Source organism: Acanthochromis polyacanthus, chromosome 19, assembly GCF_021347895.1.
Source record: "Acanthochromis polyacanthus isolate Apoly-LR-REF ecotype Palm Island chromosome 19, KAUST_Apoly_ChrSc, whole genome shotgun sequence".
NCBI lineage: Eukaryota > Metazoa > Chordata > Actinopteri > Pomacentridae > Acanthochromis > Acanthochromis polyacanthus.
The window spans coordinates 4,834,423-4,850,725 of record NC_067131.1 but is presented as its reverse complement, the minus strand read 5'-3'; the positions used below and the strand labels follow the sequence as shown (position 1 = coordinate 4,850,725).

The following is a 16,303-nucleotide window of genomic DNA, read 5'->3' as shown; positions in this document are numbered from 1 at the left end:
ACAGCCTGTAATTTGTGGACACTCTGCTCAAGATTACTTTGACGTCCTCTATATTTTTGCATCCTATTATTTTATGTGTCCTCGATCCAAGAAAGCATCGGCTTACTGTCGGACAGTGAAAAAAATGAGAGTGACGGCTTTTTAATCATACTGATTTCTTCTCTACTTTTATCTTCAGACTGTAATTACATTTTGATTCACAACAGGCTACAATACATACTACGAACTGCGGCGGGTAAAGACTTCGAATGTGTCATGGAATTGTGTCTCCAAGGGCATTGAAGACGGAAAATTTGCATTTATATTACAGCAAACTAAAATGATATAGTACCGGTCATGTCTGATGGTGGAAGTTTTAGAAAAAAAAGCCGAATAAATAAGTTGTTTTCAGTCGACCTGAGCTCATGAGCAGCACGGCCTGCAGCAGCGCCACCTCCGTGTCGTCCAGGTTGAACTGCGCCAGGCTCTTGCCCAAATCGAAGATGGCGTCCGACACCACGCCCAGCCCGCCGTTCTTCAGCTGCTCGCGCTTCACCGCCATCTCGCCGCTCAGCGTCAGCGTCTCGCTGTCCGGGTCGTAGCGCATGGCGGCTCGCAGCGACATGATCTCCATGCAGCAGCCCTTCAACAGGATGATCTGGTCTTCACAAGGCAGCTGAAGGACAAAAAATAGGGTTATTTTTGCTGTTTAAAGCAAATATATTTTACATTTTCTACTTCTAAACAGTTGTGTTATCATATTGAACATGAATGAAGCTGTAAAAATGGTTAAAAAGGACATTTTAATGGATTTATAGGTTTGCTTTTATGTCATATTGTTCATTTTTATACTCCAAATATACATATACACCCCCTGTCAAAAGTTTCGAGACACTTTCTCATTCAAATAAATTAGAACCCGTCTCAAAACTATTGACAGGGGGTGTATATTATGTTACTTTTATTGCAGTTACCATTTATTTATTTACTTATTTCTGCATTATTTTGTTTATTTACTGTTATTATTATTGCTTCTAGCCTTGTCCATAAAGTTATACCTTTTATTTTCCTTGAATCCACTTGTTCTTTTATTATTTTTGGTTATTTTATTATTTCATCCGGTGTTGTGCTGATTTATTTGGAAAACCTTTTACCATGTTCAACTTGTTTTATTTTGATCGTCTGATTTATTTCTTATTTGTCCCCTTGTTTACTATTATTATTAGTACTTCTATCCTTGTCTTCATGGTTTTACCTTCTGTATTCTTTTGTTCCACTTGTTCTTTTCTCATTTTTGCTCTTTAATATTTTATTTTATTGTGGTATTGTGGTATGGATTTATTTTGAAAATCTATGATATATTCACTGTTATTTTTCCCACTACTTTTAGCCTTCTGCTTATGGTTTTACCGTCTATTTTCTTTTATCCCAGTTGTTTTTGGTTTTCTTACTTGCATGTAACATTTCTGGTTCCATGTTCGACCTTGAAATGAGCTTTTTCTTTTTTGACAGAAGTTGTGGAATATAACGAAAAAAAGCTATGAAAACAGAGAAAAGACAAACTCTTCTCATGAATTCGGTTTTCTTTTATTTTCTGCTTTTAACCCTTTTTGTGTCTTTATTAGAAATAGTCTGGAAAAACAGGAAATATGGAAGTAAAATGCAGAAAATGAAACACAACAAATGGTGCCATTGGTTGGGAGTTACACCTGTTACTTGTTACTTTAGACTTTCACACTTATGAATTATAAACCCTGACAACTTGGCCATTGGTTTGCCCCAATTTGGTCCATTTTTTGCATAAATTCAGATGTTTGTCATGTAACTTGGTGCAGTAAGTAGATAATGCTTTAAAGATAAACGAATAGATTTATGGACGTACACTAACATTTTTGTTGCCTCCATTTGTTGGTCCATGAACCATCATTTAACCAAATTCTCATTGGTTGGACAATCGCTGGTGTTATTTTCATCAGTAAAAAAAATCAGCCTTCCAGGTTTAATCCTTCAGTTTTGGCGTCAGACTATCTGTGAAACACCCCCCCGTTTTCACAACTTACCCAACCTAACGGAGACCACTGGAAAAGGACTGCCAGCTTTCAGCCCAGTAGAATATCGAATCCTAGTTTCAGCCTTTTTTACCCAAGTATTGGTTAATTTTTTGGATAGAATTCCGATAAAATAAATCAGTTTATAAATGTGCTACTTTAGCTGCCTCCGTCTGTAATCACAGCTCCACTGAAACACATCATAAGGTGTTGCCAACACCAAGGAATAAATGGTTTTAATCAAATGTAAGTGTTGCTGCACTAACCCCAATAAACCAGCTCAAATGGAAAAAAATAAATGAAAAATATACATAGAACTGTCCAGATACACATTTTCAAATGGAAAATCAGATAAAACTGCATAAAATATTACAAAACTCTGGACTGAGTGGGAGAATAAATCCCAAAAATGTCAACTTTTGACACTGGAACCAACATAATTAGCAATTAATACACTAAAGTAGGGTTAGTTTAAAGAGTACAACTGAGGAACTACTGCTAATAATTCAAAAATAATACATCAAATTAAAAAAAACAGCATGAAGATGAAATAAAACCTTCATTCAGGCTTCCGTAGATTTTTATTTTAGTTAAATCCAACAGATTTACTTTGATTTTTGCACCTTACAACATTTTTAAACATTATTTCCACCCTCATGCACATTCTACACTAATTATTAGTTTTATTTAATAAAATACCGTTCTATTAATGGAGCAAACTCTGTCTTTCAGTCTTTTTTATGGCCTTGTGAGCTACATTGTGCTAAAAATTAGTACTCTTGCTTATTAAAAATTGGTATTAACCATAAAAAAAACACATTGGTGAACCCATAACTGCCAGATTTATTTTCTGAAAACATTTACTACAAACTAAATGATGTTACATCAAACAAGTTGTCTGTATGGCTGCATTTTGTGCCAAAAAACGAGTTGAAACCTTGAAACCAGCAGAAGATCATCTAAAAACATTTAAATCATTATATTTCTAAATAGTTCTTATGCTACAGTCTTATTTTCAGAAATTATAGATATATGTGCAGCTGATCTGCTTCCAATCTGTTTTTATTCTGCCAGTCTATATAAATAACCAGCTTTAAATGGTGTAAAATGCTGAAAACATGAACTTTTAATGCTGATTTAGAATTCATTTAGGCTAATAAAAGCAGCAGGTGAAGTTTTAATCGGTTGAAAAGTTCTAACGTTGGCGAATTTTGGGATTAATCGGCTCCAAATGGGCTGGAGTCAGATTTTGGGCGCTTTATGAAGTCGTTTGTTAAACTGATGAAGCATGTCTGGGTTCTCTGTGGAGCACATTTACATTTTTTCATTTACGAGACGAATGTTTGACGTCAGACCGCTCATTTTGCTGCTTTAGTTTTGGCGTTGTCGGATCTGGAAGCTGCTTCGTTCTGAGCTCCGGACTCAGGGATCCAGTAAAATCCAGTAAAACAAACAGCAGAGGAGGAAGAACACCGGAGCAGAGGGAGGTAGAGACGTTTACACAGACTGTGACTGATACGGCTGATTTACATGGATATTAGAGTCGCTGGGTTAAAACCCTGTTTGATTAAATCTGCAGACTGAATTAATCTCACCTCCATGTCAGCTTGTTTCCTTCTTCGTCGCTGCTGAGCAGATTAATTGTCTTTTATTGGTCGGATTTATCTTTTCTAACTAGGGGGGTTGAAGTAAATGCTTTGAATGAATTTACTGCTGGAAGCAACAGATTCATTTTTAGCAGCTAAATGAGTTCTGGCTTTTGTTTCTCTTATCATTAACTGAGAACAGGTTCATTCCTGCACCTCATTCATCAGATAAAAATGCTTTTTCTCCTCCATTTATTATATTTTAAAGAAAAGAAAATACACTAAACACTACTGAACATAAAATCACACTGTTATTTATTGGATTTAAATCAGCAAAAAGCCCAAAACAAACATTATTCTATATTTATTTATCATTATTTGAAGTAACAATTATGTATATTATTAACAATGGTTTGAAAATTGGCCAGTATTAGAAGTAATTTTATAAAAATTATTTTTATGTAATTATGTATTTTGAGAATTTAAAAAAATATATTTTTTAACTGTCATTTTACTGATTTTCTTACTTTGTTAATAAGCTTCAGTGTACCGGCGGTACACCTACTAATTTGCATAGGAATTTCAAGAATGTCCGACGGGTGCAAACGCGATTATACAAACACTATACACCGATGGAAAGCTTAGATTCTCATGAATCCGCCGGTATAAACCACTTTCAGATGCGATTACCACAGCGGGTGAGAAAAACACATTTGTCCGACAAAAACAAATATTCATCCATCCGTTCTCTGTACATGGCTTCAACCCACACAGCGCGACTCACATTTCCGGGTTCATTATTACACACAAAAAAAAAGATTCTACAAAAAACGGCCATAATCCAACCTTTTACATCAGATGACACAAGCCAGTAAACTATTTTGTCCAAAACATGTCCTGAAGTCGGTATAAAATCCCCGAATCGGTCGTTTTCAAGGAAATGCACCTCCCGATGCGCGTCCAATATTCCCTGTATTTTTCGTAATTTTTTTTATTTAAAAATAGAATATTAGCGATTTTTTGTACTGAAAACGGCTGGAATTGACTGAAGCTTAAAGGGTTAAATTGCAAATTTGAATTCATTGTTTTAGAAGTTTTACCATAAAATGAAACTTTTCATTTTCTATTGTATTTAAATCAGCAAAAAGCCCAAAACAAACCTTATTTTACAGTTATTTGTCATTTGTTGGAATAAAATGTATATATTTATTGATTGTTTTTTAAAATAATGTATTTTTTAATTGAACAACTTGTAAGAATCAAAAATTGGCAAATTTTCTATTAAACATTTTATTATTATGTTAAAAAAATGTTATTTTATGTAATTATGTTATAATAATAATGTTTAAAAAAGTAATTCCTAATTTTTCAACTGTTATTTTACAGACTTTCTTGCTTTGTTAAACTGCAAATAGATTCATTCGTTGTTCTACCATAAAACTACACTATTTTTTAAAACCTAAAACAAAACAAAACGAATCCTTCTTCGTTACTTTTGATCAGATTTCAGATAATTTGTCTTTTATAATCCTGATTCTCTTTCAGTGAATGTTTTTAAAGCTTTTCCTGCTGCTCCAGATTCATCTTTAAACGGCTCCTCATCAGCAGCAGCTTCGCCCCTTTCATCACATCAAACTTCTTTTTTTTCATTTATCATATTGTGAATAAAAGATAACACGTTAAACATTACTGATTATCTGCTCCGGTGTCTGGAATGCAGAGTTCGTATCTGCTCAGGCTGAAAATTAATAGAAAATCCAACGACAGTGTGAGAGTTTTATCCAAGTTTATGCTGATTTGAATACTGGCATCCATCATAATGCCGAGACTCGTAGAATAACGGGACAGTCGGAATAAATTCTGCTGTAAAATATGCAGATTAAAGAAACCTCTGCGTTCAGAAGCGTCTGTGATTTATGGATTCCAGTTGGAACTTTTCCTCCTTGTGGCTGCAGATGTCCCAGCAGACAATAACTCACCCCCATAATTATCTAATCACACGAGGTCTCATTAGCAGCAGAAACGTGATTACAGGCTGCTAATTAAGGCAAACAGCAGCTCTGATTGAAGAGCTCATCTTTCAAGAGCACACTGTCAAAAAATTCATGTTTGCTTTCCAAGAATATCAACTAAAATCACAGAATACAGTTCTCATTTACAGATTAACTGTAAAAAAACAGACTAAAATTGCACATGACGTCCACATAAAAATGTATATTTTCACAACTGGAATTTTTATTCTTTTGAATATGAAATTATACTTTTTAAATAAAATATCTCTCAGATAATTGTCATTATGTGGAATGAAAATTAGGTATATTAACAATTTTAAAAAAAGACGATTGATTCTCTGTTACAGATGAAATCTAGGAAAATGACAGAAAATAAATTATTTTACTAATAACCATGAAAACAAGCTAAAATCTGTACTTTTAGAAATAGTAGTTCTTTCTTTAACAAGGTTTGAAAGAAGCAGATATTTCATATTATTTAGGAGAAAAATTCTGTAAATTAAGGATTGAAAGGTATACATTTTTAAAAAGCATTTAACTGCTATTTTAAGGATGTTCCCTGCTTTTTGAAATTCCAAATAATATTCAGTAAAATCAATAATATCTGTCAAAATTATGAATGTTTCACTATAAAGTTACACTTTTTTGCTACTGTATTTAAATAAGCAAATAATCTTTTTTTGCTATTTAAAAGTAAAATTATGTAAATTATGGGTTGGAAAATTATTTATTTTACAGATTATGTCATAAACTGTTTTACTGTATTTAAATCTGCTTAAAAATCAATATTTTAAGATACATGTTACAGTATTCCACTATTTTCTAACCTTTTTTTCTGTCATCCTCCCTCCCAAACGTTTTTTTTTCCCCAGTGTACATCTGTTGTGACGTCCAGAGCAGAACAAGGAAGATATCAGCAGCTGCCCTGACTAACTATGAAACCTGCTGGAAACTTTTGGTCCTCCAACAGACGAGCTGCTAACGCTAACGCTAACGCTAACGCAGACAGAAGCTTCCTGTTCCCTCCCGCTCGTCCTCCACTCACCTCCGAGAACATGGGCAGTTTTTTGGCAAAGTCGACGACGCGGGTGATGGCAGGAGTGATGATCTTGGTGAACTCGCTGAAGGCCTCCAGGTCCACCTTGTCTCCGTCTGACGTCGGCGAAACCGGAGACTGGCCGATTTTTTCTGGCTGCGAGGAGAAAAAAAGCGAACAAACGTGGGATCAGTCGAAAAGCAAAGAAGAGCTGAAGAACAGTTAGTCTGTGAATGGATGGGCAAACTGAAGGGCTTGAAGTCAGAAAACAAACCAGGAAGTAAACAAGTAAACAAGGGAGTAATTAAGGAAACATGGAAGTAAATAAGTAAACAAGGAAGCACATGAGGAAGTAAATCAGTAAACAAGGAAATAAATAAGTAAACAAGGAAGCAAATAAATAAACAAAGGAATAAACAAAGAAGTGAATAAGTAAATGAGAAAGTAAATAGGTAAACAAGGAAATAAACAAGAAAGTAAATAAGTAAACAAAGGAATAAACAAGTAAATGAGGAAGTAAATAAGTAAACAAGGAAATAAACAAGGAAGCAAATAAGTAAACAAAGGAATAAACAAGGAAGTAAATGAGGAAGTAAATAAGTAAGCAAGGAAATAAACAAGGAAGCAAATAAGTAAACAAAGGAATAAACAAGGAAGTAAATGAGGAAGTAAATAAGTAAACAAGGAAGCAAATAAATAAACAAAGGAATAAACAAAGAAGTAAATTAGTAAATGAGGAAACAAGGATGTAAATAAGAAAACCAGGAAGTAAATAAGTAAACAACGATGTAAATTAGTAAACAAGGGAGTAAATAAGTAAACAAAGAAATAAACTAGGAAGTAAATAAGTAAGCAAGGAAACAAGGATGTGAATAAGGAAACAAGGAAGTAAACAAGGAAGCAAATAAGTAAACGAGAGTGTAAATTAGTAAACCAAGGTGTCAATAAATAAACAAAGAAATAAACAAGGAAGTAAATAAGTAAATGAGGAAAGGAGGAAGTAAATTAGTAAACACAGGAGCAAACCACGAAGTAAATAAGTCAACTGGGAAATGAGGAAGCAAATAAATAAACAAGGAAATAAACAAGGAAGACTCCAAACTATGCTTTTTGCTTTCCTTCTGTGGTGCAGTGATTAATCTGACAGTCGTTTAGTATTCAATTAATCGCTGTTGGAGGAAGTTTTACAAGAAAAAACTTGTTTCTTTCCTCCTGTGTGACAGTAAACTGAATATCTTTGGACAAAACCAGACGTTTGAGGACGATATCTTACACTTTTTCACCATTTTCTGGCATGTTATGGACAAAACGACGAATAGATTAACTTTCCGTACCATAAAGCTTCACTGTTGTTGAAAAACACATCATTAAGCCACGATGTTGAACTGTTTCATCACTGCTGTAAACACTCACATAATTAATTTAGTTTAATGTGACTCAGTCCCACTTTCTGCTGCTGGAAAAACTCTCTGCAGCATCTGTTACGTATTTATCCACAGCTGTAAACGCTTCCAAGCTAATCTGCTGTTTACTCCGGACTGAATAATGCCTGATAAAAAAAAAGAACTACAGTTGCTTTAGTAAATGACTGCATCTTTAAAAAGAAAAAAAAGGAACAGATTAGTGACAAACTAACCCTCTGAACCCTGGAGCCCAGCAGCAGGTTTGTCGACTTAAAAATAAATAAATAAATCACAAAATTCTACCATTTATCAGAGACAAAAGCAGAATAGAACAGAAACAAACATGTGAATTTACAGCTTTCCTACTGCTCTTAATCAAGCCATTTGTGACATTCCATAGAACTATAAACATTAACCAAATTTCAAATTAAAAGCATGGCAATATTCCATTTGTTTTGTTTAAAAAATTTGCCATAAATAAATAATTTGCTCGAGTTAAATTCTTTAAAAAAAATAAAAATTCTTCATTCTTTGGCCTAACCGTGAAGCCATGAGTGACTCGGCTGTGACCAACAGTCACATTAGAAAAATTCTCAAAATTTTTGGCTGAACTGCAGGTTGTGTACACATATTGGGTAAGACACAAGCACAGAAACAAATCAAAAATGTAAACAGTAAAATATCTATAGTAGGTGGAATAAACCTTTCCTCTTATTTTACAGATTTTCTTATTTTATTAAATAGTGGGTAATATCTACAAATATATACCTAAGTTTTAGTTATAGAAAAACAGGTTAAAACTACAAATAATGCCTACATTAAAAATCTGCAATTTTTCAAAATAAAAAATTCAAAATAAAATCACAAATCACTTATGTAAACCAACAGGCGAAAAAAACACAATTCAACAGACATTTGTTGTCATTTGAAAGAATAATCAATTATTTAAATTAAACATTGAAAATTAACAAATACATTTATTTATTTATTTGTTTGTTTAAATCTGCAAAAACACAATTTTTTTTAATAGTTTTTACATCTTATGAACGTGACAGTATCCATTTTTATTCAAGCATCCTTGTGGCCCGTTTTATTGTACTTAATTCTGCTAAAAATATATTTTTTTGACAAATATTTGTCATTACTTCCAACATTTATTACAGCTAATGAACATTACAGTATTCCAGCATTTTATATCTATTTTTTCTGGCACCTCGTAGATCTCGATTCCATCTGATTTTGCTTAAATGAGTAATTAAAGTTATTTATTCCCTTTTTAATAATATTTTATCTTTGTCATGCTGCACAAAAGACATTCATGAGTTCTCTCTGCTGACATTTGGATCGAGGCGCAGGAACTTATATTGCAAAATATATCACAAAAAAGGAAAAGAAACTGCTTTCTATTCAAAGGAATACAGGAAAAAAAACAACATAAAGTGTCAGAGTGGTTTTTACCTCTCCGCTGCACAGACTCTGAGAAGGCAGCGACGTCGGATGGTGCTGAGAAAACACGCCGTTGATTTGGGTCTTTTCATGTGATTTAATTACAATAAGCAATATAAAAAATATTGCCTGTTTTATTGAAAGTCCATATAAGATGATAGAAGAGGAGCGGAGAGCACGTCTGAGCTGGATTGAATAATAAAAGAACAAAGGGGAGAGAAGTGGAAGTCGACAGTAAACAATGTTAGACGAAGATGCAGTTCTTCGATTTTCGAGAGCACCAAAAAGACTGAAACAAGATTACGGAAGAATCTATGAAGACGGATGCGAGGCTCCGAGTAAAATATAGTGGAAAAAAGCAACATGGTTTTTATGCTCCCTTCCACAAAGTGCTCACAAATTAAAAACCAATTTATCAGATAAGGAGCAGCCCGAGTCCAGCGAAAGGAATGGGACATGTCGTCGGCTGATAGCGCCGTCTGCAGCCGGCAACTTCAGATCAGTAATACATATGTTTACGGAGTTGTGTGAATCGAGGTTGTGACTATGAAAAATAGTTTCACGCTCCGCCGGATAAAGCATGTGTCAAGGCTGCAGCCATTTATTCAGGCCGGGCTTCGGCTGTAAATTGGACGAGATAAAGGCGCAGGAATAATCACCTCACACAAGGAGTCATCGGTCTTAATACGGAGCAGGAGAACGGATGGTAAATTGGTGCAAATGAAGCCAAGTACATGAGGGCTGAGTAATTACGGAAAAATGAAATGATTGTGATCATATCTTGGATGGGATCGCCAAGACAAAGCGGTGGCAGCGTTTCTCATTTAAAGAAAACAGCTGAGGCTCCGGAGAAGCTCAGAAACAAACCACAAGACAAACACTGGGTAGGTTTAGCTGTGGGTCAGCTGACAGAAATATAGTCTTCACCTCAAATCGAAATGGCTTAAAGGCTTTGGTTTGTCACCGATTTCAGATATCTGAGATTTGTTCCTTGACCCCAATACAGCGGAGGTGGCTTCAACACCTTCTTTCAGCATCAATACATGTTTCTATGGCGACTATTTCTTCAGCAGTCCCAACAAACAGTCAACAAAGGTCTCAAATGGCGCTATTTTTTTAAAAATCAAACCAATCAAAGATGGCAGCAGAAAACGTCAAATGGTACTATCTGCATTGGTTTCTATGGGTAATTTGGGTGTCTTTGATTGGTCTGATTGAGTTTTCATTGACACTCAATAAAAATTCAATCAGACCAATCAAAGACAGCAGCAGAAATGTCCCAAACAACGCCAAACCGGACTATTTGCATTGATTCTTATGTGTGATTTGGGTGAACCAACCCTTTAAATCCAAGGTAGCAGCGAACCTTGAAAGTTTGAATTATTCTAAGGCTGCATCTATAGTTTAGTTGTGCATCAGCTGACAGAAATATAGTCTTTACCTCGAATTGAAATGGTTTAAAAGCTTTGGTTTGTCACCGTTTTCAGATATCTGAGATTTGTTCCTTGACCCCAATACAGTGGAGGCGCTCGTAGAACAGAAGAATGGCTTCAACACCTTCTTTCAGCATCAACACGTTTTTATGGCAACTATTTCTTCAGTAGTCCCAACAAAAAGTCAAGAAAGGTCTCAAATGGTGCTATTTTTCAAATCAAACCAATCAAAGTTGGCAGCAGAAAAGCCATAAATGACATCAAACCAAACTATTCGCATTGGTTTTTATTGTGTAATTTGGGTGGCTTTCGTAAAAGACCATGCTTTGTTACACAGCTTCACACTGGTTTCATTGAATTTTCATTGAGACTCAATGAAAATTCAATCAAATAAATTGGCGACGGCAGCAGAAATGAGGATTAAAGAAAACCCATTTAATCCTGCACAAAAGCCCTTTTTTTAAACTTCCCTCCTTCTAACCATGGTTGTGCTGCTTCCATAGAGGAGCAGGATTTTATACTGCAGTGAGAGAAAATGTGACGCCCAGAAAAAGCCTCTGGCTCAGAGGGTTAAATAAACAAACTATTATTTTATTATGTGTTTGGCTTTTTTAACTACTTCTCTCAGAATATTATTGCACAGTCACAGTTAAACTGCCTCATATACTCACACTGTAACCTGAGCTGTAGATCAATAATGACGACTCAGAGGCTTCTTTGCTGAAGTTTCTGGCACAAAAACATCGACTTTAAAGACACTTTATTCCGAATAAAACAGTGATATCTGAACCTGAGGTCGTAAATAAAAGCGGACACCTCAATGGAAACAGGAAAACCGTGGCTAGGAGAGAGAACTTCCAAAAATCATAAAAAATAGGACAAAAGATATTTTACTGCTTGCATTTTACAACCTCCACAAATCAGGGATTTTCACACAGCTGTGCACATAAGATGGACGTTTCACCATGCTGAGTGTATCTCCAAACAGTTTGCTCATCTGTATGCAGTTTTGGGCCATGCAGCATTTATTTTATTGATCCAGTAGGTTTTATTTCCCTCAACTTGTTTCCATACTCGTCTCCACACTGCCTGCAGTCCAATCGAGAAGTCAGTCATTGCTGAGAATCACATAATTTTTCATATATTAGTTTTTACATTAGATTTTTACAGACTCTAATACAAAACGTTTATTTTTGACAAAATGAGACATGTAAAATAAAGCGATTTTGATGAAATTTCGCTATTTTTAGATTAGATTTGGTTAATTTTCCCGACTGAACTGTAAATCACACATGGTAGGTTCAAGGACTGTCGGAAAGTTGAAATGTATATGTATTATAGTTTTTATAGGTTCTGGCTCTGATTAATGGTGTAATTTGGCAATTTTTAAAAATGATAACATGCCTTTCAAAGCCACCTGTATAGTATAGTATAAGAAGGTAATTTTTCAAAGACGCTCTTAGGTACGCACAACTTTAAACTGTAGTACTACTAAAATGAATGAGTTATATAAAAAATCACAACTTTTAGAATCATCATAAATATAGAAATTAGCAACAGAGACCAAAACTGTTTGTTGTTTTAGAATGTAAAGACGCTTATTTCTGCTGAGAAGTTGGTCATATTAACATGGAGGTCTATGGGGATTGACTCATTTTCGGAGTCTGCCTCTAGTGGACGTAGGAGGAACTGCAGCTTCTGGCAGTTTAAACATTATTGGAACCATTTGTGATGGAAGTCTACATAATATATGTCGTCTTTGTGGTTTTTTTGAGACCTTTTAAAGTGGAAATGTTCCCTATTTTACCTTGAAGGGGTTAACCATCCATATTAATCCCAACATGACATGTTCCCAGTAGCTCGAGCTTTAGTTTTAGCTCTTTCTGGCTCTGATAAATGGTGTAATTTTATCATTTAAAAAAAAAGTTAATAACCTGCCTTTTAAAGTTGCCTGTAGGCTTTTGGATTCTGAAGTGCAGATATAAATCATCTGGTAGTAAAATGTTCATGACAACATGATAATTAGGTCAATACTGCAGGTATGTAGTTGAAAATGACCTTTTTTAAACTTTCATCTAAACCCATTCGTCCAGCATGTTCCTGAATCACTGTTGCTGAGTTTTTTGATTAGCTGAGAACATTTTAAAGAATCCATCCGAGCTGTCTTATTTGGCTAATGTTTCCAAGGCCAACGGCTTAAAGTTCATGAGTTTGGGACCTACAAAAAACAGGAAAAAAAGGAGATTTGTGAGAGTTGAAGTGCTGCCAGTAGGATTTATGCTTCACTTGGCCTGGAACACTGAATAAAAAACTTGGAACGGATAGTGTGGACTGACCTTTACTGTACGGGTACCAGGAACTCAAGGAGAGCTACTTTCTGTATATTAGCAGATAGGAGTGAACAATCTGGAACTCACGATCTATGATTCATACGATCATGCGCACTGTAATTATATTTCACTGAAAGATACCCGTATTTTTCATAAACGTGGACTAAATTGATTTTTATTGCATTTGGAAACTTCGTTCATGCTTTTCTGATGAGACTCTCGCCTGATGATACATTTACATTTTTCACAGACACATTAATACAACATGTTAGCATAACCTGTTGATGGCGTTTTTGTCTTCTGTGTCTCATTTTTTGTTTTCTGTCTCATTATTGTCATTTTGTGTCTTGTTTTTGTCATTTTCTGTCTTGTTTCTGTTGTTCTGTGTCTTCTTTTTGTTGTTTTACGTCTGATTTTAGTCATTTTGTGTCTTGTTTTTGTAATTTTCTGTCTTGTTTCTGTTCGTTTTTGTCTTCTTTCTGTTGTTTTACGTCTGATTTTAGTCATTTTGTGTCTTGTTTTTGTCATTTCGTGTCTTGTTTTTGTGGTTTTGTGTATTGTTTGTCATTTTTGTCTTGTTTCTGTCATTTTCTGTCTCGTTTTGTAGTTTTCTCCCCTTTTATGTCATGTCTCATTTTTGCCATTTTATGTCTCATTTTTGTCATTTTGTGTCGTGTTTTTGTCATTTTCCGTCTCACTTTTATCTTATTTTTTCTTGTTTTTGGCAGTTTCTGTCTTCTCTTGTAGTTCCCCGTCTCGTTTTTTTCATTTTGGGTCTCGTTATTATCATTTAGTCTCGTTTTTAGTATTTTGTGTCTTGCTTTTGTCTGTAATTTGTCTTGTTTTTATCATTTTATGTCTTGTTTTTGTCATTTTCTGCTTTGTTTTTGTCATTTTCTGTTTCGTTTTTGTCGTTTACATCACCAGACAGTTTTGTAGCCGGGTACCAAGAACTCAAGGACAGCTCCTTTCTGCAAATTAGCAGATATGAGTGAACAATCTGGGACTCACGATCCATGATTCATATGATCATGCGCACTGTAGTTATATTTTACTGAAAGAAATGTCCATATTTTTTCATAAAAATGTGGAATAAAGTGATTGTTATTGCATCTGGAGACTTCGGGCATGTTTTTCTGATGAGACTCTCGCCTGATGATACATTTACACTTTTCACAGACATAATAACATGCACACCAATCAAAACTTCTCATGTTTTATGTTTTGGAATCAGTTTACCTTCACATAAAACCACCAGCAATAAGACGTCAGCTTTTAGCTCAGAGAGGTTGCCGTGTCAAAGACGAGCTAATCGCCAAGAATTTGGATTTATTTGAAGAGAAATTGCTGTAAAACAATAAGCGCCGCTGTGACCTCTGGACAGATGTGGAGATATGAACACACACTCAGCTTGCTGAACTGAATCTGCCCTCGTAAAAGCTGCTTCCAGACGTCCAACCGCAGAGTGTGAAAGAGAGAACACTGTGTTGCTGCCGTGTTTGCCTGCAGATCTGAAGGTTTAGCCGCGTTAAGCCAAATAATACAATGGACGAGACACATGAGTGAAGCACGTTTGGTTGTTTGCGGTTGCTGGCCTTAGCAATGGAGATAAATCTGAAACATTGGGGCCGCTTTAGTGCCGAGAGACTATGATGTAAGCAGCAGTATTATCTCTACAACAGTTACTGAGCAGGTACATTCATTCGTAGGGAGCTTAAGGGTCAAAAATGACCCGGCCGCTATGTTTAATAGCAGAGAACACCCCTAAATGACCCTTTTTCAACTTGAAATTCGATGGCGTTTCCTAAAGAGACTCCACTATGAGAAAAAGTTAAATATTGACAGTTTTCAGTGACCAGCAGGTCGTGGGTCACTCCAGAACCGGAGGACATTTTACCATCAGATTTCAAATAATCCATGTAGAAAATCCTAAAACATACTGTTGTTGTGTAAATGTTCTTGTCCTGAGACCAAATCGAAAAAAAATTAGGAGAAAAGGACGTTTGAAAATGTTTTTTAAATACCAAAGCCTGGAGCTCACTCTGACATGCCATTTTTCTCCCGTCCCACCCCGCTGATGACCAAACTGAATTTCTAATAAAACAGTTCAAATGAAATTTAAATCTCCTTTTTTGGTTTTATATTTTTAATTGTTGTCTCTTGGAATTGTGGGAACATTTTTGTAATCAATATAATATTTTAAATAATAATTATTATGCATTGAACGTGACCCACGACATGTTAGCATAACCTGTTGATGACGTTTCTGTAGTTTTGTGTCGTGTTTTTGTCATTTTCTATTGCATTTTGTCGTTTTGTGTATTGTTTATGTCATTTTGTGTTGTATTTTTGTCATTTTGTGTCGTCTTTTTGTCATTTTCTGTCTAGTTTTTGTCATCTTCTGTCTAGTTTCTTTCACTTTGTGTATCATTTTTGTAATTTCCTGTCCTATTTCTGTCGTTTGTGTCTTGTCTTTGTCATTTTATGTCTTGTTTTCTGTAGTAAAGAAAACAGTCATGACATGTTTCCTCACATAAAATAGATTTTGGGTTGAAAATTCAATCACACTACGATATTTTAGAGGCTCTGGAGGAGGAAGATCATTTTTGACCCTTAGGACAAGGGGAGTGTACATGATGTTAAGACAACGCGAGGGTTAAAGTGAATTTCTCTGAAACATAGCAGCGAATTGACAGCTAGATGCAGCCTCACATTGCGGGATGTTTCCATTTTTTTTAGTGAAGATAACATTAAATGAATGATAAATCCAGTCTAGACATTGTTAATGTGGTAAATGAAGCCAAACTTTTGAGCAGTAGTGTGCGTTACTTTAAAATACGGACGTTTGTGTGAAGAATTCTCCTACTTTTGGTACTTTAAGTCATACTTCCATACTGAATAATCTGATTAAAAAGCAGGACTTTTACTTGCAGAGTATTTCTCCACTGTGGTTTCGGTGCTCTTATTCGACTGAAAGATCTGAGTGCTTCTTCCACCAGTGTCAGCGGGTAGAAGATAAACTGGGGGCTG

General features: G+C 35.1%; 1 protein-coding gene across 2 annotated transcripts in view; it reads right to left on the bottom strand.

The window, feature by feature from the left end:
* Positions 1-16,303, bottom strand: part of LOC110968146 (thyroid hormone receptor alpha-B) — a 233,498-nt gene that overhangs the window by 17,499 nt on the left and 199,696 nt on the right. For both annotated transcript variants that reach the window (XM_051939776.1, XM_051939777.1), the window contains 2 exons: positions 6,671-6,817; positions 397-655 (listed from right to left, as the gene is read on the bottom strand). In XM_051939776.1, the coding sequence (XP_051795736.1) occupies positions 397-655; positions 6,671-6,817 (406 nt within the window). The remainder of the gene's footprint in view (positions 1-396; positions 656-6,670; positions 6,818-16,303) is intronic.